The 21838-nt window shown below is 40.1% G+C and overlaps 9 protein-coding genes across 9 annotated transcripts; 3 read left to right on the forward strand and 6 right to left on the reverse strand.

The window, feature by feature from the left end:
• Window positions 1-2475: 2475 nt before the first annotated feature.
• On the reverse strand, window positions 2476-5124 carry GGI43DRAFT_416368 (Zn(II)2Cys6 transcription factor). The gene is made up of 6 exons (XM_083207279.1): window positions 5034-5124; window positions 4896-4983; window positions 4453-4833; window positions 3853-4395; window positions 3405-3801; window positions 2476-3350 (listed from the first exon to the last, which is right to left on the reverse strand). Exons 1-6 carry the CDS (start codon window positions 5112-5114, stop codon window positions 2591-2593), a joined length of 2250 nt encoding a protein of 749 aa, XP_083056434.1. The 5' UTR covers window positions 5115-5124; the 3' UTR covers window positions 2476-2590.
• Window positions 5125-5444: 320 nt separating this feature from the next.
• GGI43DRAFT_430784 (xylose isomerase-like protein) lies at window positions 5445-6335 on the reverse strand (the record flags this gene model as incomplete). Its single annotated transcript, XM_083209321.1, has 1 exon — window positions 5445-6335. One exon carries the CDS (start codon window positions 6333-6335, stop codon window positions 5445-5447), a length of 891 nt encoding a protein of 296 aa, XP_083056435.1.
• Window positions 6336-6707: 372 nt separating this feature from the next.
• On the forward strand, window positions 6708-7800 carry GGI43DRAFT_430785 (Alpha/Beta hydrolase protein; the record flags this gene model as incomplete). Its single annotated transcript, XM_083209322.1, has 3 exons — window positions 6708-6766; window positions 6815-7534; window positions 7590-7800. The coding sequence occupies 3 exons, from the start codon at window positions 6708-6710 to the stop codon at window positions 7798-7800; spliced, it is 990 nt and encodes a 329-aa protein (XP_083056436.1).
• A 274-nt stretch (window positions 7801-8074) lies between these two features.
• On the reverse strand, window positions 8075-9467 carry GGI43DRAFT_430790 (alpha/beta fold hydrolase; the record flags this gene model as incomplete). The annotated part of the gene is made up of 4 exons (XM_083209323.1): window positions 9271-9467; window positions 9049-9204; window positions 8349-8979; window positions 8075-8281 (listed from the first exon to the last, which is right to left on the reverse strand). Exons 1-4 carry the CDS (start codon window positions 9453-9455, stop codon window positions 8075-8077), a joined length of 1179 nt encoding a protein of 392 aa, XP_083056437.1. The 5' UTR covers window positions 9456-9467.
• A 1064-nt stretch (window positions 9468-10531) lies between these two features.
• GGI43DRAFT_425740 (uncharacterized protein) lies at window positions 10532-11810 on the reverse strand (the record flags this gene model as incomplete). Its single annotated transcript, XM_083208546.1, has 4 exons — window positions 10532-10970; window positions 11003-11061; window positions 11109-11322; window positions 11422-11810. 4 exons carry the CDS (start codon window positions 11808-11810, stop codon window positions 10532-10534), a joined length of 1101 nt encoding a protein of 366 aa, XP_083056438.1.
• A 908-nt stretch (window positions 11811-12718) lies between these two features.
• On the forward strand, window positions 12719-13839 carry GGI43DRAFT_425741 (uncharacterized protein; the record flags this gene model as incomplete). Its single annotated transcript, XM_083208547.1, has 3 exons — window positions 12719-13175; window positions 13264-13574; window positions 13663-13839. The coding sequence occupies 3 exons, from the start codon at window positions 12719-12721 to the stop codon at window positions 13837-13839; spliced, it is 945 nt and encodes a 314-aa protein (XP_083056439.1).
• Window positions 13840-14217: 378 nt separating this feature from the next.
• Window positions 14218-15560, reverse strand: GGI43DRAFT_430796 (uncharacterized protein; the record flags this gene model as incomplete). The annotated part of the gene is made up of 1 exon (XM_083209324.1): window positions 14218-15560. One exon carries the CDS (start codon window positions 15558-15560, stop codon window positions 14286-14288), a length of 1275 nt encoding a protein of 424 aa, XP_083056440.1. The 3' UTR covers window positions 14218-14285.
• Window positions 15561-16319: 759 nt separating this feature from the next.
• Window positions 16320-17343, forward strand: GGI43DRAFT_387872 (Alpha/Beta hydrolase protein; the record flags this gene model as incomplete). Its single annotated transcript, XM_083203994.1, has 4 exons — window positions 16320-16373; window positions 16515-16737; window positions 16911-16973; window positions 17048-17343. The coding sequence occupies 4 exons, from the start codon at window positions 16320-16322 to the stop codon at window positions 17341-17343; spliced, it is 636 nt and encodes a 211-aa protein (XP_083056441.1).
• Window positions 17344-21043: 3700 nt separating this feature from the next.
• On the reverse strand, window positions 21044-21652 carry GGI43DRAFT_224539 (uncharacterized protein). Its single transcript, XM_083200411.1, has 2 exons — window positions 21164-21652; window positions 21044-21046 (listed from the first exon to the last, which is right to left on the reverse strand). The coding sequence occupies exon 1, from the start codon at window positions 21503-21505 to the stop codon at window positions 21242-21244; it is 264 nt and encodes an 87-aa protein (XP_083056442.1). The 5' UTR covers window positions 21506-21652; the 3' UTR covers window positions 21044-21046; window positions 21164-21241.
• Between the last annotated feature and the right edge of the window lie 186 nt (window positions 21653-21838).

Genomic DNA, 21838 nt, shown 5'->3' on the forward strand with positions numbered 1-21838 from the left:
TTTTATATATTATAATTAAAAAAAATATAAATTAATAAAAAAATTAAAAAACTTATTTTAAATAAAATTATTATTAAATATTAAAAAAAAAATATAAAATTAATAAAATATTTATTATATATTAAAATTTTAAAATAAATAATATAAAATATTTTATTAAATAAAAAAAATATTTTAAATTAAAAAACTTATAAAAATTAAAAAAAATATTTTAACTTTTAAATATTAATAAAAAAGTTTTTTTAAAATTTTAAATTAAATTAATATATATTATATTTTAATTAATTATATTAACACTGTTATTAAATTATATACTTATTACAGCTTTTAATTTAATATATTTAAAATTATTTAACTTATTAAAAAATTAAATACTTTTATAAAATATTTACTTATTTTATATATTAATTTATTAATATTATTTATAAAAATATAATAATTATATAAAATTTTTATTTATTAATTAAATTAATTTTATTATTTATTATTAATTTTATAATAATTATTATTTAATTTAATATTTTTTTATATTAATATATTTTTTTTTAATTATTAAATATTTTATTATAAAAATTATTAATAAAATAATATATATATTAAAAATATAAAATATATACTAGCAGTTAAAAAAATATTATTATTATTATATAAATAATTATAATAAATATATTTTTTATAATTTTAATATTTTTTAATTATTTTATAAAAAAAACTTTTAAATTTATAAAAAAAATAAAATATAATAATTATTTTAATAGTTTTAATAATAAAAATAGCTATTTTATAATTTTAAATGAATTTTTTTTAATAAAATTAGTTTAAAAAATTTAAAATTTTTTTTAAATATTAAAAAAATTAAATTATTTATTATTAAAAAATAAATAATTTAAAATTTATATATTATTAAACTTTAAAAATAAAACTAATAAAAAAAGGGTATTATATTATAAATTAATTATATAAGACTTTTAAAATATATACTTATAAAAAAACCTTGAAAATTTTAATTAATTATAGCTTATAAAAGTAGCTTACTTTAAAAAAAAGCATTAATAAAGTAAGCCTGTAATATTGAAATGCCAGGCTTACTAGCTATTTAAATATATTATAAAGTAAACTACTTAAAATAACTTATTATATAAAACTATTTATTACACTTATTAAATATAGCTTAAATAAGTAATTATTATTATATAGCAATTATATAATAATCAGATTAGTATTTATATTATAATTATTATTATATGACTTATACTGCTTATAAGATCCAGCTTATCCCTTTACTAATATAAACTAACCCTTGGTTTATAAATTAAGAACTTACCCTATACTAGTTACACAGATAGTATAGACCGGGACGTTACACTTATACTTTATTTTTATTATTACTTATTCTTTTATTTTATAAACTTTTTATTTATTAAAAGCTATTATAAGAGGTAACTTATATAAAAATATAAGAGGCTTATTTATAAAATTAACCTGTAGCTAGCTTAAGTGGGAGTGTTAAATAAGGAAATACTAGTTTAATCTAGTTATATGGGTTATATAGATTTTATATATATAAGAGGTCCTGCCTCCTGATTTCTTAATTAAATAACTTAAAACCTTTTAATAATAATAATAACTTACTATTATACTATTTATGTTTGGCAATGTTAATGTTAAATGCAGCGTGGCTCCTAATATAACAATTGATCTTACGCAATTAATATATGCAGCCTCAATCTCACCCCTTCTCACTTCTACGCCCGTAAGTTTCTTAAAAAAGGAATTCTCTTATAACCCTAATATATTAATCGATAGTGTAAGTCCAAAATGTTGGTTCGATGTAGGATTTGCGCCCCCATTACGGAACCAATAATGTACTCTTGATGTGATGAGGCCCGTATTGTTTTTTTTTTTTTTTTGTAGTAGAGGGGAGAACTAGATAATTATAAAAGCTTTGATGCTTAAGCTGACAAGATCAGTAAATTCTCTGATATTTTTGGCTCCAGATAGATAAGCAACAGCCTTGTGAAGGTACAATGTCGCCAAAGTCGCTTTTCTTGGTTGGACTAGCCCTTGCGGGTTTTTGGAGCCTTTGCCACTTCGTGTAGTTCTATTAATACTGTCGCTGTTTTGCGTTGGAAATCATGAATGCGAATTTAGGCAGACAGGGTTATAGTTCTAGTGACAGTCGCCGCCACGTCTTGCTTGTTTTGTCCGGCTTCATCATGCATTGGGCGCCATGTTGAAATACAAAGTTCTTTTCACAGGGTCGAAATTCCCTTTAACTAAGCCAAGTTGCCTAGTAGCATAACGCTAAATTCGCCGTGACATCTGGCAGGACTAGGACGGTCAATCACATACGGAGCAATAGTAATTGCATAGGCAATATTGGTAAATATACAAGGGGTAATAGTAATTATTTATGGAGTAGTATTTATTAAGCCACATATTTTCATAATATAAGGAATGTATAGCTGATGGAGCGGGTAATCTAAGTCTTCCTTTGTTACTTGTATTTTATCTCTTTAAATAAAAAGCAAGATGTAATCTCCAGTCGACTTCGGCACTTAACCTGCCTTAGGGGTTTCAGAGTCGCTAGCTAGAAAGAAGTATCCTGTAAGAAATCCGCCTGGTCCATGTCGAAGCCAAAAAGCGGATCGAAGTCAAAGTTTATATCTTTAAATAGGCTATCAATTCCATTGTCAGTAGGAAAAGACGCAGCATTGACCTGCCCAAATGAGTCATTGTTGCTGAATGTTGATGATGAGCCGTCCAGATCGGGATGAAAGGTCAGAGTTTTTATTGACTCCGTCGCCGCCACTCCTACGGCATTAATATTGTCTCGAGAGCGAAGAGAAATTGAAGGAGCCTTATTGAAAGCATTTACATTCAGCTGGTATCCGGAATACATACCCAAAGCTCCACTGTCGTATGGTGAGGACGATTGGTCGCTACTATCGTGTGTACCGATAATCACACCTCCAACATCCACGTTTAGACGCTTTATCAACCTGATTAAGATGTCCATCGAGCGTCTTGGTGCGCGACAAACTCTTTGATGCTCAGATAGTATCTCGAGACAGTTCTGGAGGCGATTGTACGCTTCTGCGGCCGGAGGCTTTTCAGCCGCTATGCGTACGTGAATCGTTGCGCTCACGTAGGTTGCGTACGATACAAAATACGGAGGGGATTTTATGCACCAGTGTTCTTTGTAACGGCGAAGCATAGTATCAATGTTTGATGCTGCGTTTTCGCACAGGGAAGAGGCGTCATAGGTAGGCGAGCGAGTTGTAGAGGAAAGGTGACCTTCGGAGACGAAGGGGCGGTGAAGCAGGATGACTAGCGCGTAAAACATTAATCTAATAAATGTTAGATATGAAAGAAAATTACAAGTAGATTAAGCAGGGTCTGACATTAGAGATAAAGTATGCGGAAGAGCCATTGTATCAGCCGTAGTCTTATTATCAAAGTGGATCTTCAAATGCTCAGGTGAAGATTCCCGCCATTGAATTAATTGGGAATGCAAAGCTAGAGATGTTTTATACAACTCGTCATTGTCCCTGCGCAAGCTCTCCTCTGTATACAAACTGGCAAGGATGCGATCAGCAATGGTGCTCAGCCTACAGAGGTGCACAAATGTCGACCCACTGTGCGTAGGTATATCGAGTGTTCGAGCAACTTTAGAGTAGCCTAAGCTATTGAAAAGTTCAAGTTCTTCGTACTCGTCGAGGAAGATCATGGGAACACTACAGTCCATGTCACGGAGACGAGCTGGGCGACCTTGATAGATGGACTGAACCTTGTCTAGGACTGGATTTATGCATTAGATGAAGCGTGCAAGATGATATAGGAAAGTCATACCAAAGGCGGACCAGAATACTCTACGCCGTATCTCTACATCTTCTGGTGAAAGCGACTTTTTGAGCATAAGCGGCGAGGTCTCAGAATGAATACCCAGATCGATTATCATATTCGTAGCAATACCCAAGTAGTGCCATGAAAGACTCCTTTCATCACACCATGAAAAAAGCGCATCCGACATAAGAAGTAGCGCTTGAATCGTCGGAATGCTACTCTTGCACAAAATTTGCGTCTCACGACTAAACAATAAATCCTCAGCCTTTTGACGAAACTGACGACCAGGATTGCAGTTGTCAGAGACATCACATGTGCCTTCTACCCCAGGCACATGTTTAGAAGCGTGAAATAATATCGAGTTTAATAGTAGGGGGGAAAAGTACGTTCCTTGGCAGGCCATGTCGCGCATGAAAGACGGTCGATAGACGATGGATCCTATGGCATGTTGGCGATTCCAGAAGACAGAGAGGAGGCTTATGCCCAGAGACGGGTCGATGTCAGCAAAGCCTAACTTGTTTGAGCGGAAATTAATGGGCTCAAGTTGGCCTAGGTTGAGTTAATGCAACTATTGTGACGGCATGAGTGCAACGAGGAGCAACTTACGCTGCTTGGCAGCCTCAGCTAATAGTTGCGTTTTTATGGAGACATCCATCTGGCTGGCTGGGGCTGCCTCTCTTGTAGCCGCATATTGCCCATCGAACATGGCGCTCATAGATCCATTATTGTCTATCTTATTCGATTTCTCATCGTCCAGGCCATTCGAAGTTATATTGTGACCTTGGTCATATATCGATGACGTAGAAGCGTTTGACTCTTCGGTTGATAGCCTTCCAGAGCGCACAGAACCTTTCGAACTAGGAATATCCACGTGAATTTGCTCTTCTCTGATCTGGCTCTGCTCAGACGCAGACCGTAAAGCTTCTGCTTCTTGACGTAGTCTCATATTCTCCTCCTCTAACTGGCAGATTCGTAAATTTGAAGGTCCATGTCAAATCAGCACATGTAGTTCAAGAGTTAATTGTAAAGCCGAAGGGTTCCTATATACCTTTTTTTTGTCGCTCGTGCTGTATACCTGCACTCTCTTCCATGCGCTGTGCAGCTTCTACAATTAGGCCTTGCATTATCGCAGCCCAGCTAGACTTGTTAAACTTCCATAAAGCATTGACGAGGAACGAAGTGTGTACCTTTCTATGTCTACAAAAATCACAGGCCACGTCAACCCGCTGTTTTCTCTTCTGCAGTCTGAGAGAGCCTGGACTCGGCATAATTGGTATCTATACCGTCACGAAATTATGGGTTTAGTGAATCAAGACTTAAGCCGAGTGGTACACGACTGAAGAGTGAAAAAGCGCAGGCGACGGAACATCATGTTCCGTGGCAAAGTGGGCCCTTTATTGTTAGATTAGCGTCTAGGAATGAATTGAAGAGTCATGGTTGCAAAGCGAACATCCAGCTACAACGATATCATTATGATGAATTTACAGAAATCTTTATTTAATGAACTGCAAAACGTATTCACTATAATTCAATTCAATTATGATATTAGATCAGATTACTAATTAGAATCGCCAAGAAGAAAGGTCAACGAGCAACACTCAATCCAGGAAAGGCCGTAGCGTCTCAGCTGACCGCCGCATCAACCCAGTATAGTATGCATCTGATAGCACTCCTGACCCATGGTCAATAATGAATTGAAGTTGTCCTTCAGGCACTTCGATCTCCCCAGTTTCCAACTGAGTCGCACCAAAATTTCCTATTGGCGTGCGATCAATTGGTGGCATACATTCTACCGCAAGAGCGCCATCGTAACCCGCCTCTCTCAGCTCAGTTATTATCCTCTGCCAATTAAAGTAACCATCCCCCGCTGCAAGGCGATTGTGATCCGCAACATGAAAATCAACAATACGATGCTTGGCTTTCTGTAATGCTTCATATAGGTCTTTCTCTTCAAGGGCCAGGTGGAAAGGGTCGAAGGTAATACCACAATCATGCCCCACTGCATCTGCGAGGGCGAGCGCTTGATCCACGCGATTGAGGAAGTACGTCTCAAATCTATTCAAAGGCTCAATTCCGACTCGAATGTTCTTCTGCTTGGCCAGTGCGGCTACTTCACGCAACCCTTCAACTGCCCATCTCCATTCATTTTCCGGTGTTGATGAAGGAGAAAGCTTGCCAACGCGAGCTGGGACAACAGTGACAATTTTTCCGCCTAGGTCAGCGGCCATTGAGACAACGTCCTTCATATATTGGATAGTGGCTCTGCGATGTGCGGGATCGGCGGCAGTAAGGTCCCTGCTTCCATGTTGAAGAGTGACGGTACCCCAGCATTTGATATTGTATTCTCGTAAAATCTGGCGAGTTTCGTCAATAGGATAAAGAGAAGGTTCTCCCGCGAGCTCGATGCTCGTGTAGCCCAGTTCACTTATACGCTCGAGGGTGCGCCGAAGGGGTTCTGGCCTCATCCAAGTATGGGCGGAAAGATGCATCTTGAGTTTAGAGACAAGTGGTAGTGTTACTATAATGTTCTGAGTTTACTATATTGTAAAAAAGTAGAACAAATCTACAGTTTTAGAATCTGCCTTTATATTTCTTCTCTTGCATGACGATGGAATAAGAAACGCCGCCAGAGCAAAGTATCGACGGAAAGTGGAGATCCGCTTTAAGTGGAGATCATCCGTGTTAAGTGTCAGTGATGTTTCGACGGATTGTTGTCTTCCGCCAAGACTTTTATAAAAGAGTCGAATTCTACGATTCATTTAAAATAGTCGTCGATATTTGGTAATCAAAGTACAATCCCCTTCTTGGTCGTTTATTTTCTGGTTTGGATTCCTGCGCCTGTCCATCACTACACACTTATAATGGCAGTCCAGTGGCAAGACGATTCCATATTTAACCACTTCACGGTCTTCGAAGAGACGTAAGTTTTAACATATGAGGGTTTCAAACTGTCACTGACGTTGAAAAGATTTAAGAGTGTAGGCTCTCATAATATAATGGCAGCTATCTTAATCCCGAAAGGCCTGGCGCCAGGCACTCATCCTGCTATCTTCAACTTCCATGGAGGATTTCTCGTAAATGCACATTCTCTATTTGCCCCTTTCTTCCCAATATGGTCTCTCAAATTAGCGTTGAAAAACAAGGCCATAATTGTTTCACCAGACTATCGTCTTCTGCCGTCTAACAACGGCGTCGCTGATGTCTTAGAGGACTTGGAAGACTTCTGGCAATGGAGTCGCAGCGATACCTTTGCGAAGATGCTGCAGAATCGCTGTCCTGGCCACTCACTCGATATATCTCGTCTGCTTCTTACTGGTAGTTCAGCTGGCGGCTATGTCGCAATGCAGCTGGCACTAACGCACCCAGATGACATCTCGGCCGTGGCCACAGCATATCCGTTTATGAACCCAAAAGATCCAATTATGTTATCCGGCCCCAGAGATGATGAACCCACTATCATGCGCATGACAAGAGAGGAATTACCATCAAAAAACTCTGTTCTGGGTTGGATTGAAGAGACAAAGAACATAGTGGCGACGAAAGCTGGTTTTGAACGGACACCATTTGTGACAGCTGCAGCACAGCACGGATTATACTACTCGAAAATCTTCGATCCTAGCGGTTTGAATCGATCAGAATTTATTCCAACAGAGAGACTACGAGCCGGCGCTAGGCTGCCAAAGAAGATGTAAGTGATCAAAACCAAAAGCTCAATACTTAAGTTTGACTAAATAATTTCCCAGCTGGATATTGCACGGGAATGCCGACAGCGTTGTGCACTTGAGAACTACACAGGAATTTGTGGATTTAATTCTTGAGAACCTGCCTGATACTACCGTGAGATTTGATATAGCAAGCGGGGAAGATCACGCCTTCGATCACTTAAACACGAGTTGGGAGTTGCATGCAATAGGGGCTCTTGATTTTGTGACACAATCATGGTTAGGAGCATAGCGATCATTGAGACATTTCGTGTGTAGTAGTGTTACTTGCCTATAAGTTACTATTTTTATTAAGGTACATACATGCAGTGATCGGAAGGGCCTGATCTGTCTCGTCTAATTATGTTGGATTGATGTTAGATTCTTGGTGTATATGGTGGTTTATTAGAGCTAAGCCCCCTGATGCGAAATTTACAGGAATCCCTGGTATATACTCTCTGGGGTGATGATAATGAACGGAGGATAATAAATTATCCCAGAATAGTACGTGGTGATTAGTTTTACTTCTATAAACCACTCTTGGCCAAGAAATCAAATATAACATTATATCCTTGCGTCGCATTAAGAGACAGTTGAACCACATGTCCTGTGTTTGGCTGTAGATAGACATCAAGATCCTTCACGTTAGGGTACAAGTTTTGAAGTTGAGTTAGGTTGAAAGTACCAGCGCATTGACCAGCGCAAAAGGCAAAATCGTTTTCGCCAAGGTACATCTGCTTCACATGTTAGCCACATATATAGCCCTCTTACGTTGTATTGACGCGGGCAGGAGGCACTTGCTTGGAGAGGCCCAGTAAAGTCAGCTACAAGATCTCCGACTCCAGTTCCCAACGTTAATACTTCTCCAACACCTAAAGTCGATTGGATATTCTCGTTCCAATAGCTAAGCACATTTGGATCTAGAGTTTGATTCTTAAAGCTATCAGCTTGGAACGCAGTGAGGCTACCAAATGCTAGATAGCCGCTGGTTCGGTTGTGGAACAGTCTTGGATTTTGCTCAGGGGCATATGATAAGTCGGCTATTTCAATTTTCAGGTTGGGAAACTGGTTGTCAATCAAGAAGCCAGTGAGAATGGCACCAGAGCTGAGGGAACCATATCTGCCAAGAAACCAGTTGGTGATGATTGATCCATAAGAATGGCCTACGTGCACAACTTTCTGAGCTGTGTACTCTATTATGCTACTGCTTCTCCCAGTCTTCTCAGAGACTGTGAGGATTGTACCATTGAGAGCTAGCTCTGTTAGGGCGCGAAGGATCTCGCCTTGTAACGGGACTTGAAGATAATCATATGCATCTGGAAGTGACGATAGACCAGCACCAAGGCGATCATAAGCCAAAACAGCATATCCCTGAGCTAATGCGAAATCTACAAAAGAAAATTCATCCGGTCGGTAAGTAGGATACCATACGCTAAAATGGATGCTATCAGTCTATGTTCTCAAAATATAAAAAGTCTCGAGTCATGCTGCGTGAACATACGTTTTTGAGAAGCCAACTCCATGAGATGCGATGAGGAGAATGTTCTCATTCTTATTAGGAGTCGAAGGGATGCAAAAATGGACACTGATTTCGAAGTTTCCGCCTACTGCAATACTGCCTTCAGAAATCTCAGCGATAGGGCGGGCATCCCATCGGCTAGAAAACACATAAATAAAGTTAGTCAAATGACCGTACTAGACAAACGCATCATGTGTCACAAACTCTCTGCTTAGAGTAAATTCCACTGCATCGATATTGCTATTAACTGTCACACTATTGAATTTAGTATTGTTAGCATTCGCAGTAATAGGGATGGTTAAGTCAACACAGTTAGCAGAGTTAGCCAGGACAAAGCTAAATGTAGCTGTGAAGGCCAATACTGCCAGATATTTTGATGCAGACAACATTATGGGAGTTTTATTCAGTGTAGAAAGAAAATGAACAGAGAGGCCAAGAAAGACCATGGGGGCATTTCTTTTATATTTGTCAGAAACGGCTGCGTCTCTCATATAGCTTGGTAATCATTTGTATGGTGTAAACGCATTTGGTGGAGATACTAAGCCACAATATAAGCATATATATATATGGCCATACCTATTATAGTATACATGTCATCTGAAACAGCCTAGAAGCGCTTATGCGTTAATTATAGAAGCGGCCAATTGCAGGGATAAGGAGGTCGCTTACGTATAGTTACTAGTTGATCTTTTTTTTTTAATCATAGATCCCTAACTAGAAAGTTGGTCTTATTCAGGGCATAGGATTCTGAATTTCACAATAAGGATCAGGTAGATGAAAATCTGCCGTAACCACTTATGTGAAGGCTTAATACGATTTGTACGTCATGTAGCTCAAAGCATATACTGGCGAGGCCGTTGGATCATATCCTCCAACAGACATATCCGCTCCACAGATGATAAAGACAATTAAACCATAATTAGTTCCACTGGATATTACCGCACATCATAGAATATATATAGGTAGAATATATATAGCTTTCTCAGCTTAAAAAAAGGTCCAATGGTTCATCTCAACTCCACCTTGGACTAATACCTGTGAGGTGATATTGGAGCCCTCTATAAATAGAGTGATCTCTCATATATTGAAGACAGTGCTGTTTAACAAAAGCCTTCTCAAAATCCCAATAAACAAGACAGAATACCTACCTTTTTTTTTATGGTTCTTTATATTACGTTCGAAATGGCTCTACTAAACTTGTAGAATAATTCATCAGATAGGGGAATAGTAAAGGCTATTTCTATCTATAGTTATAATACTAATACTACTTATATATAATGGAAAAGTGTTTAATATAAGTGTAACGATCCGTTATACCGTTAAGCCAAACAGGGCAAAAGATTAGGCCAATAATCGCTATTGTAGCAATTACTGTAACGGAACCAGCTGCTTATAAGGGATTCTACCTGTTACGCTGAACCAGGTCGTAACAATAAGATATTATAGTTATTGCAGACTTGTATAATTAGCTGGCTCCTCCGCAAACGCCAGAATAGCAGTCGTTGTAGCCATTAAATCCACCATTCCATGTGTATTGAAGTGCTCCCGTCCACGAATAGGTGCTGCTCTCTTGGTCACACAGGCAAGTGTGCCACCACTGGCTGTTTTGCAAATCGTCAGAGAGTTCACTTGCGAATTCCCATGCGCCGTTACTGTCGGGGTATTGGCCTCCGACGTCGGCGTCGTACTCTTCCCATTGAGACTCTGTACCGTAGAAATCCATGCCGTAATACACACCCGTGATACCATCTTCCGTGTCCGTGCCGTCTCCTCCGCATAGACCCTGGTTGTCAGCATAGATATCACCACTGTCGTTGCCAAATCCCATGCAGTTTCCCGAATCGCGCTTTGTCGACTGCCCAGTAGCCGTACCAAAAGCATGATGAGACCCGAGACCTGCTGAGCTCCCGGTGCCATTGATAAAGAACATGGAGACCGGCGACCCAGTAAAGTTCCGTTGATGGAACGCTGTATCAGAAGAGGGTTCGAATTGGTCTGTTAAGCACCTGGGCCATGGTGATGATTGACTAGTTGCGACCGACATCGTGCAAGATGCTAGCTTTCCCAGAGATAGCGTTGCTGATGGTCTTGTTTGCTAGGTGAGGATGGAGAACGGACCAGTCGTAGTAGCCAGGTTCACTGCCGCGTTTCAGGCTAGGTAATCCTCGACCAACATTGTCGACGATATTACCATAGTCACTGTAGTAAGGTTGTAGTTGCAGGCTTTCCAAGTTGCCCTGGTACGATCCTTCGTTTCTCCAATCATTCCATGCAGTTGCAAGGTCGGCACGTCCATCCCAGACAGAGAACATTGTGGAGATTATGCCAAACTAATTGCAAGTATATGTCACCCACGAAGGAGCACTAGTCCACCATCCGAGAGCTTGACACGCCAAATCAGCGAGCTGGATACCAGACGTCCAGGATATCGGGTTGATTAAAACCTTGGTGGCTGCCCAGACGAATGACCATAGTCCTCGACATTGATTCTCATGATCTTCTACCGGTTTCGTATGGACATTAGAGTCTCCGCTGTAGGTTCCCAGCACGATAGCTTCCCCGTCACGCCCATGCACTGGGAGATGGCTGTGCAGCACTACATGGAGTTCCTGTGGCAAGCCAAACTCACCACTCGAAACCGCTTTGATTGGCCGATCTAGTGGTTGGATAGACTGTGCGCAGGCGCCATTGTAGTTGGAGGCTGATAGCCATAAGGTCAGCAAAGCCAATGGCGTAGCACGCATTTATGATAATATCTGGATATTTGTGCGCAATTAAATAAGGCTAACGGTGATGAAATTTAGAACAAATTTAATAAGTAATATTTTAATTTTAATTTTATATTAATAACTAGTTATTTAAATTATTTAAATTATTTAAATAAATATAAAAAAATAAATTTATATATTTAATTAAATAAATAAATTTATAAAACTTATATAACAAAATATGAAAGATGTAGGTATCTTGTATCTATCTACTAGTAATCAACATACTTGGCCTTTAATTATACCGTCGCCCCTGAATATGTAATCCTTAAGCTACAAATTAGAGCTATATATCTGCAATTATCTTTCTATTAAAAAAAAAATAGTTTTCCTCATCTTTTAGGCCTCTTATATTACGAAAAATTACTGCTAGTGAGATTTTAGCACAAAATAGGATTCTTTAGTAAGTTAACCTCGCTATAAACAGCAATGTGCATTATCATTTCATAGCTTAGCGGCTCCGTACAGAGGTAGTATAAGGGCTAGAAACGATATATCGTAGCAAAACCTGTAAAGACTTTTAGATATTCCATAAAGTATAAAATCAAAATATATTCTTAATTTAAATAATTTTACTCTAGAATCATCTGCAACCTATACAATGTAGATTAAAATTCACTCTGGTTATAAATTATCTAGGGCATACAACTTACGGTTTTACCTGCCCTAAATGCAATCTGCTACTATACACTACTGAACAATGGACACTAGTAGGGTCATGCTACACATCTAATAGACACTAAGCCTGGCAAACTAGAGATTAAAAACTACCTGTTTTAAAGTTCTTTGAGCTTTGTAAGGAACCCCCACCCACCGAAATTAGAATTATAAGAGAAGCACCGACCTTCTCAAGAGAATAGCAAATACGGTCTGACAGCAGAGACATGCCAACTCAGATAAATCGCGCGGCAATTGACCGCACCTCGGAAGGTCAACAATCTACTATGCTACAATTCATCAACATCATAAATCCAGCAGATGCCGCAAATGTTGAGAGAAAGAAAAGAATCCGCTCACATGCGGCCAAGCAAGTCTATCTCTATAGACTCTGTAGACGGCGGGGTAGCCTAGAGATTCGACCATACCGGCCGATCATGTCATCTTCAACTACAGTTCAAGAGGAGACTGTCGAAGAAAATTGTGATTCAAATTTCGATTTCGAGTTTCACCAATTGCAGAACCAAAAGATCTTTGGACAAAAGAATGAAGCTGTGCTAAAAGATATTATACCTCAGCTGTGGTCTTGTAATCTAAACCACCTTCTAACACAAGGACGAAGAAATCCATTCCATAGCTACCCAAGAAATTTAACGGATATAGAGCATTTCCTCGTTGACCACTGTAAGTTATTCCAGCTTACCTAATGGCAAATTGAAGCAATTCACGATTGTTCTGCTATATACAATGTGCAATAATTAACTTATTGCAGATATTACATACGTTGTTGATAACGGTTATCAAAACTGGAACAATGGTCCTGGTTGCACTACAGAGGACTTCCTTTGGCATATGAAAATGAATTTTGTTCCATGGGCGCTTGCGAATAAGCATCTTCTAGCATCTGTTTTAATGATTTCCTGCTATAATCTATCGACGCTATACCCGAAGAATAATCTCTTAAAGACGTTGCATCTTGATTATAAAGGTAAGTGCATCGAGACAGTTCGAGATGCATTATCGCAAGAACAGCCTATTACCGATGCTGTAATTACTTTAGCCTTGATGTTAGTTGCAGAAGGAGTACGTTTCAAGCTTCGACAAGAGACCTTTTCTATCTAGAAGCTTCTAGAAGCCTCAAGGCGGCCGAATTAACAATACACACTTATAGTTTATGTCTAGAGATCGGGACGGATTTGTGTTGCATGCCAGGGGGGTTTTGAAGATGAATAGTGGAAGAGAGAGCATCGTGGATCAAGGCCCAGGTGGTTGCTTAGGATACTTCTTATATTGGACGGTGTACAATCCCAGGCACGGAGTTGTAATAGAAAGGATGGTAGAAAAGTGAATAAGGCATCAGATAGAATTAAGGGTACCTTTTGCAAATGAAAGACAGATTAAACCACAATATTGTAAGTTATTTTGGGAAGCAATAACCGGCTACAATAGTCCACTGAGACGTCCGGTTCATCATGAAGTACAATTTCTTTTTTTTATAAATTGATAAATCCAAGTCGACTTTGTGTTGGTAGAAAGATAGATTAAATCTTCAAAGCATTCTTAATCACATGGTTAATAACATAGATTAATGGTAGCCAATCTGAAATTTAATTGGGGAAAGAAGCGAATCAAAGAAATACAATTCGAATTAAAGAATTTCTTAGAAATGAAAGTGAATATAATAAGCTGGAATTACTTGCTGTGGCATGAATATAAAGTATTAAGTAGTAAAGATAAAGATGCTTTAGTAACAGAGCTAAACCATGAGTTCGGCAAAGCTAATTAAATCCTCTATTATCCGTGAGTCGGCGTGCCAAATGTAGGCCCAGCGATTCCCTCTTTCGACTCGTATATTCGCTGCAAGAAACAGCTCGAACTTGGAGTGCCTGTGATACTAGTCCAGAATGCATAAAAGCTTATACCAGTGCTGGGGTTAGGGCCACAAATATAGATGGCTCTTGCTCCCTCGTCAACAAAGTTGACATACGTCCCGTCAGACTCTTGACTGATTTCGAACTTTAGTGGTCGGCAAGTTGAGCATGCCTGGATATTGACTAGTTTGTCGAAAGATAGAGGCCCGGAGTTCACACTGTTTTGAACGAAGGCGACCCAAGTCTGGTCTTCTGTTCCAGTGGCGGCCGAGGTAGCTGCTCGGGATTCCATGATAGTAAGATAACCCTCAGGAGTGAGGCCCATACGAGGAGCTGTGGTATTGGCTCCTGCAATTGTAGCAGCTTGAACCTTATTGGTAGAGCTAAAATCTCGGTTCACGAGAAAATTGCCAGAGAAGAAGTTGTCCGCTGCCGGGCGCACATTCCGTATATAAAAGTATCCGGTTGGAGAGGCAGCAGCGGTGGCTGTTACTGTAGATGTTACCATTGATACTTGAGTAGTAGTCGCTGGCACAGTGGTTGTGCTTTCAATCGTCGTTGTCTCGACCACCTCGGGAAGAGTGGTGGTTCGATAAGAAGTAAGAGTTTGTGTAGCCTCAGGCGCTGTCGTTGTCTGTCGGTCTGTTTCTGTGACTGTGACTGTTTGTGCTGTCGCTGTTGCAGAAATTGTTGAGATAGGGATCGTCAAACAGGCACAACCGCTAGATATCTTGCTCGAGCCATATGACTGAGTAATCCGTTGTGAGAGAGGCGTTGACACGGCACGTCCCTGCACCGCTGCGGCAGTCACAGTGATGAACTCCGTCGTGAGTGATGCGTCGACCACAAAACTCGTTTCAGTGTGCACGTTTGTGACCGTAATGGTCCGCGTGGGAATCACCGTGTCGACATGTTCTGTGTAGAATGTGACAATTGGAGACACATCAGTGAAGATCGTAGAGTATGCGGTGGTTGTTGGCGTCACGGTCTTGACTATAATAGTAGAAGCTGGTAAATGGAGATACTTGCTACAAAATGGCAGTGCTTCCGGCAGGTTAGAAGGCGTGCGGAGAAAACGGAGGAAGTTGTCTGCATTGCAAGATGCGCGACAACCAAGGGCAGGATTTGCTTGAGCTAGTGGAGCTGCTAGCAAGATTGCTGTCAGGGACACCGATAGTTGATTCATCTGAGGCCACATTTAAACGAGTTAGGTAGAAGTTTACAAAGCTGTCAAGGTAAAAGGTGTATCTGCAATGAAGTTTTGCTTATAATCGAGTTAAAATATATTTTACAGCGGTCTACTAATGTTACACTAATGCCTTCGCCCATGTGCGCTTTTCAATACTGAAGTGGTTCTGCTTTACTGCCTTATGTGTATTTAGAATCGTCTTGAATAGACTACTGGCTTGGCGATGCACTAACAGGATTCTTAACCAATAAAGGCCCAATTTTGGACCTCAAGACAGCTTTGTTTGTTCAGCTGAATGGGGAATATTGGTTTTATTGTGGGCCTTATTTGGATAGTGTGCGAATGCATAAGCCCAGGGGCATGCATGCTCAGACGCAAAGGTCAAGCCCTGTTTAATTGCAACTGCAGTTTGCAATATATTATTGTATACTACGCTTTTCTTTAACTCGCCAAATTAATAAGTTTTTGCGGTTCACTTTTCTGTTGGATCTAAGAGAGAGGTTGATAAGCAAGCCCGACTTATTCTGGTAATTTAGAGCATATGGAAAACGCAAGTTTCTATGTACTAAATGAAAATATACGAAATTTCGTTATATAATATAACGCTCAACTATATTGGTAGACAGTTTTGTTAATAACAAGTCACTCATTGGCTCTTGTTTTGAAGATATTACGAAAATTTACTAGATCCGAGGCAAAACACTTCCATTTGAATGGATATCCTTGCCATGAAGAAGTGGAAGACAGCTAATGATACCTTTTCCAAATATGTCGAAAGCATGTCTTCTCATGATTTTGGATTGCCAAATACGTCTACAAGTGGTAAATTTAGCGATTGGTGCTAGTCCAATAATGCTCCATAACAGACCTGTGCTATACCTCATCTTGAGAGTACTACGCCCTATTTGAACGCCCTAGACCGTCAACTATTGGTGAATGACAACGAAGAACAACATTTGTTAGCCGTTCCCGCCCAAGTTCGCAGCAGGTTATCTAAACTCGCGCGAGACGCAGCTCGCTCTAGGTGCGCCACTCAACTTCACGGGCCTCTCGATTGCTGTGGCCCAGACTTTCGTAGAGACGGGTGACTTCATTCGGGGGCACAACCCCGTGCTCCTAGGAGGACTGCTTGATAGCGGGGTTGGAGTCGCACTTGTCTACGGCGATAGGGACTATCAATGCAATTGTGAGTCTATTCTAGATCAAAAATATTGACTTTGAAGGAGCATTATGCTAACAGACTCCCTCTCTTTCGGGGCTCGGCGGTGAACAAATTAGCTTGGCTATTCAGTCATCGTCATCTGCGAGTTTCCGTGCCGCTGGGTATGCTAGCATCAGCACTAATCACAGCTAATATAGGCGGCGTAGTGCGCCAGTACGGCAACCTGTCGTTCTCTCGGGTCTTTGATGCAGGGCATCAGGGTATAACTTTATTTCTCTTTTCTCTGGCTCCTCCGTAATATATCGCACTGGCTAACACAATCTTTTCCTTCTAGTTCCATACTACCAGCCTGAAACAGCCTACCGTATCTTCTCCCGCGCTATGGCTTGCGCCGACATCGCGACAGGCCAGGTTATCGCTGGGGCCAGCTACTCTACTGTAGGGCCTGGCAGCAGCTTCGATATTAAAAATACAGTACCGCAGCCGCCAGAGCCACTATGCTATACATGGGACGTTATGGCAACATGCACGTCGTCTCAGACGGCACTACTAGCTAATGGGTCAGCTATTGTGCAGAACTTTATCATGGTGGGCTATACGCTCTCGAACGGGACAGAGGTTGTATACTGAGGTAGACGGACGCTGTATGGATTCCCTAAACTACTTATAAGATTCAGCTTATAATAAATTGTTGTATATCTAAAGGGGCCAAAATTTATCCAAAGAGCTTAGTATAGTAAAGATCTTTTTTCAATAACTTTTATTAGTAACTCACCAGAGTGGTTCTGCAATGCCATATTATGTAAGATAGCCTGGAGAAACGGGATAACCCCAGCCTTCAGTCACAATTCTTGGTTTGTTGTTTTTTAAGATAGCACACGTGGATAGCGTAATCAAGGATATTGAAGTAATGATGAAGATAGAACGGGTAGGAATCACGGATTTATTAAAGCGGGTCTTCTAGCAGCTTATAATCTCTGGAAGCGATATAATAGTGTCATCGACGATAAAGTTCAAAAGGATTCTATACCAAAACAACCTCGACTGCCAATAGCGTACTGAAATTCAGGCTTTCCAGCACGATGGATCTTTTGCCGAAGGTTTTGTATTTCGATTCGACACTTCTACATTTGAGAAGTCTCAACGACTCAACTCATAATGGCCTCGAGAGCTGTTTTCATTAATTCGGCTATTGCAGCTCCTTTTTATGTCGCTCAGCCATTACGCAGATAGTTTGGCATTTGGGATACTTGTAGTATCGGGGTGATAACTAGCTCTGCTTGGTTATTGTTTGGAGAAATCATCGTGGGTTCAATCATGGCAATTTCCGATGATAATTTGACAAATTTACATCAAGGTCTCTTCGTTGTGTAATATTAGGTCACTGAGAATCCCACATAGGCCGTAAGAAACAGGATCAATCTTGTGCCACGCCGTAAAACTGACGTATGCTAGAATTTCCATCTGGCTTATCTATACTGCTGTTTTGATATGTATTATATACGCAGCTGGCACATTATATTTAAATCTTCCAAAGCTAGGACATCTATTCAGGACTGTTGACCGAAAACCATACAAAACCCACGTCCCTGTTATGTGCTGACGACCGGTTCACCTCATTCTCTTTGAAGTATAGGAGAGAACTGAGACCGCGCTAAGAACATATGGGCGTTTGGTAGACCAAGGCAGAATTTAGAAATCAAAATGGCTACCCTATTGTCTGACACCACCGGGAGTAAGGAATTGTGTGTGTGTGCCCAATTTTTGATGATCGGGCTGCCCTTGGCTTCCAACAGATAGATACCTCGTAAAAGCCTGTAACGGGTGAAGGGTCAAACTCGTAACAGGTCTTCATAAGAAGTCTCTGCATGTCGTTGGCCTCGATGGCATATTACAGCAGCTACATACTGCTCAGGCTGATCCTTTCTAAGCCCAGCACGGACGTCGGAAGTTTGGCGATTGCCTATGTGCAGATACAGCAGCCACATAATAGCCGTGTGCTGTAGTCAACATGCACCATTTGAGCTTACTGTCACATATACGGTCTGCATTAAATGCTAGACTAGATAGAACTGTATCATTATAACTATCACTGCTTGGCGCGGAGCCCATTGTCTGCCACTTAGTCAGCTAGAATTCGCAGTATAGATTAGTAAAATGCAGTATATGCACCTAAAAGGTTGAGGACACAGCTTATAAAAATAACAGTGAGCAAAACTTAATGAATTAATGTATAAATATTGCCACGTTCATATGTATTAGCTAGGGCTGTCTCTCGTTGCTGTCGGCTGTGGTGGTGTTATGTTCACAATGCTAGTCTTTGTGAGCTTGAGATAGAGCCAATATCGTACGCACAGCATGGCTAGCAACGCCGAGGGTTAGCTTTCTGACCCTAATTAAATGTCTCTCCGTAGCAGTCTGACTACCGTTACGAACCACTTTGCCGATTTTTTCTATCTTCAGCTTCTCCCTGGCTAGCCATTCTCTCGCCAGCCACGGCAACTATTGTAGCGTCAACCCCTTCATAAGGCGACAGAAAAGTAGAATCCACACCCACCCATAGCCAAAGTCTGAAGAGTAATAAAACCAAGGATTGCAGTAGATTGTATCGCACAACTACCGACCCTATCCGGGAAATTTTTTGTCCAAGGAGCCATTTGGGGATACAACCACCTATGTTTCAACAATGATTTTTTCTGACACAAAACAAGCCTTGCTTAACTGATCCAAATTCAGCTTGCGCCCCTCTTTCGGCAAGCGGTATAGAAACCTGTTCACGATCGATCCAACGATTAACTATAGCCCTCCCTCAATTGTCACATACTATTCAAGGGTGAGAAGACCAAAGCCCGCTAAGCATAACATATCTATACAAATACATCAATTTGAACAGCCTTTCTCCGCATCCTAAATTGGCTCTTTGATGTTCTTCCTAGTGCAAGGATGGAGCTGCATATGGCTCCTTGAATTTTACCAGATTTAAGTTCGTCTGATCCATCAGTCTTAACGTGCAATAAAAGAGAACCCATACAGCACATAAAAGGCGGCTTGGATGGATATTCAGCTACAGGTATCATGGGGTAAATGGAGCTTGTTCGATGCTATTTTTTTTTTTAACTCACCACAAGCTTCAGTTATCTCTGTCTACTGATTGGTTGTAAAGACCACGAAATGACTTCATTATGAAATGCGTTGTCATTGTTTGAAGACCTTCCCATATATCTTCAATAGTTTAAAACTAGGCCAGATCATGACAAACCATTTATCACCAACCCTATATTTACCAACTATCGCACTAACTGCATACTTGTTAAAATTATTGTTAACTTATGAAGACGTATATTATGCATGATAAGATGAGGTCAATATTCTTGTTTATAATAATGTTTGGTGCTTGTTACTAAAATATTATCTTATTGTAATACATAGCCTCTAACCTTGGTATCATTGGATATTAAATGTGCCTCTAGAGGATTATTAGAAATACTCCAAGCATAAGAAAATAGTATCCACCTATATGCACCATGCCAAAAACTCTAAGGGATCCCTACCTCGAAACTCAGTTAAATTGTCTTCTAAAGAGTCTGGATGGTCTGAAAACAGATCGACACCATTAAAAGCTAGAGATAAACTGGGCAGATCGATTCCAAACCCATCCAAGTAGGTCCTCTGCCCGGCCGCATTTATACCATAAGAACCTGCATTCCTTGACCTCTGTGACCAGTCTTCCATCGTGTCTAGATTACCCAGTCCATTTCCGCCAATTTCGTTCGTCCTGTTGACACCTGTTCTTCTGACGCAAGGCGCTCCACTGCTGAGAAGATGTTAAGAAACAAATGCTTCTCGTGAGTGAAGCTTGGTTTAATAGCTTCCAGGCTATCCAACCTACATAATAAATCAGCTGGCTTTGGGTATTGTATATCTCTCTGCAACCGCCGCGTCTCGTTTTCCCGATGTGTGGCCACAATATGAACGAGTTTCTTGAGAGAGCTTCACAGAGGGTTTGTTGTTGAGGAGAGTGGGATATTTCGACAGATTTTCAAGGCGGTCTTTCAGGCTCTCTTACTTGTTAGACCCCATGGAGTACGCGCCAATCGCGCCAGGAGAGTCATCGCGAGATGCCAAGAGGTGATGTAACGACGGTACCAGACCCGGTTTCCTTTTCGCAACCGATATTCGTGGTCCATATCGACAGCCGCAAGTACAATATCGACCCGACAATCCGAAACTGCACGTTGGGTAGATTTCATATTAATATCATCAGAAGATACAGGACAGATATGGCTGTCTGCGAGAGAAATAAAAGGCTCGTAGCGAGCAAGCTCCACTGTTACTACACTTCGAAAGTATGTGCTTAGTGAATGCTCGGAACTCATCATATCTATTCCACAATCTCTCATTTGCAGGCAAAAGTTATTGGAGGCTACTTCATGTTACTAGCTGTACTTACCAATTCGTGAGAGTTCTTCTTGTCATGCGTTTGCCACATACCACAGTAATTCCGAATTGTCGGCGATTCGAAAAAGCGCTAAAAAGGCACTTGGGGCATTGCTTTGCGAAGGCTGATGTTGGTTCCGGCTCCAAACAACTCAAAAAGTGTGCTACCTGATGAAATACTAAAACAAAGCTCAACTAACTTATATGTGACCGTTGGGATGTGAAAAGTCAAGGTGTAGTAATAATAATACAGCCAGCCACCTGAAGCGTGGTTGCATCTGACGCTCAACGCTGGGAAAAAAAACGTGCTACTTGCAAAAGTCGCTATGAATAACAACCTTATGTGCCTGTTCATGGTCTTCCAATATATAGCTTCAAGCCGATAGCCTAAAAGTTAGTAAATAAGCCAGGAACTTATTATAAAAGTGTTGTAAATTTGTAAAAAAAAAAAAAAACTTGTCACTTTCATTGCCAGCAGCTAACACAAGCTAGCGCTTACATCTCTTACTTTCCCACAGTCGAATGTGTGCCTTGATTAATAAGATTTTGGAGGATAAGATAAAAGAATTTTTGCATCGAACTCGTAAATTATAATTATTATTATTATTATTATTATTATTATTATTATTATTATTATTATTATTATTATTATTATTATTATTATTATTATTATTATTATTATTATTAT

This window comes from Trichoderma evansii (assembly GCF_050947405.1).
Source record: "Trichoderma evansii strain SZMC 28006 chromosome Unknown GGI43scaffold_27, whole genome shotgun sequence".
Classification (NCBI taxonomy): domain Eukaryota; kingdom Fungi; phylum Ascomycota; class Sordariomycetes; order Hypocreales; family Hypocreaceae; genus Trichoderma; species Trichoderma evansii.

Excerpts from the sequence above, each read along its gene's own strand:
- GGI43DRAFT_224539 (XM_083200411.1), bottom strand. The coding sequence starts at position 21,505 with ATGAACAGGCACATAAGGTTGTTATTCATAGCGACTTTTGCAAGTAGC.
- GGI43DRAFT_416368 (XM_083207279.1), bottom strand. The coding sequence starts at position 5,114 with ATGCCGAGTCCAGGCTCTCTCAGACTGCAGAAGAGAAAACAGCGGGTT. Across the intron at positions 4,984-5,033 it reads ATTTTTGTAGACATAGAAAG|CTGGGCTGCGATAATGCAAG; the intron begins GTACACACTTCG and ends TAACAAGTCTAG. Across the intron at positions 3,802-3,852 it reads AGTATTCTGGTCCGCCTTTG|TCCTAGACAAGGTTCAGTCC; the intron begins GTATGACTTTCC and ends GCATAAATCCAG.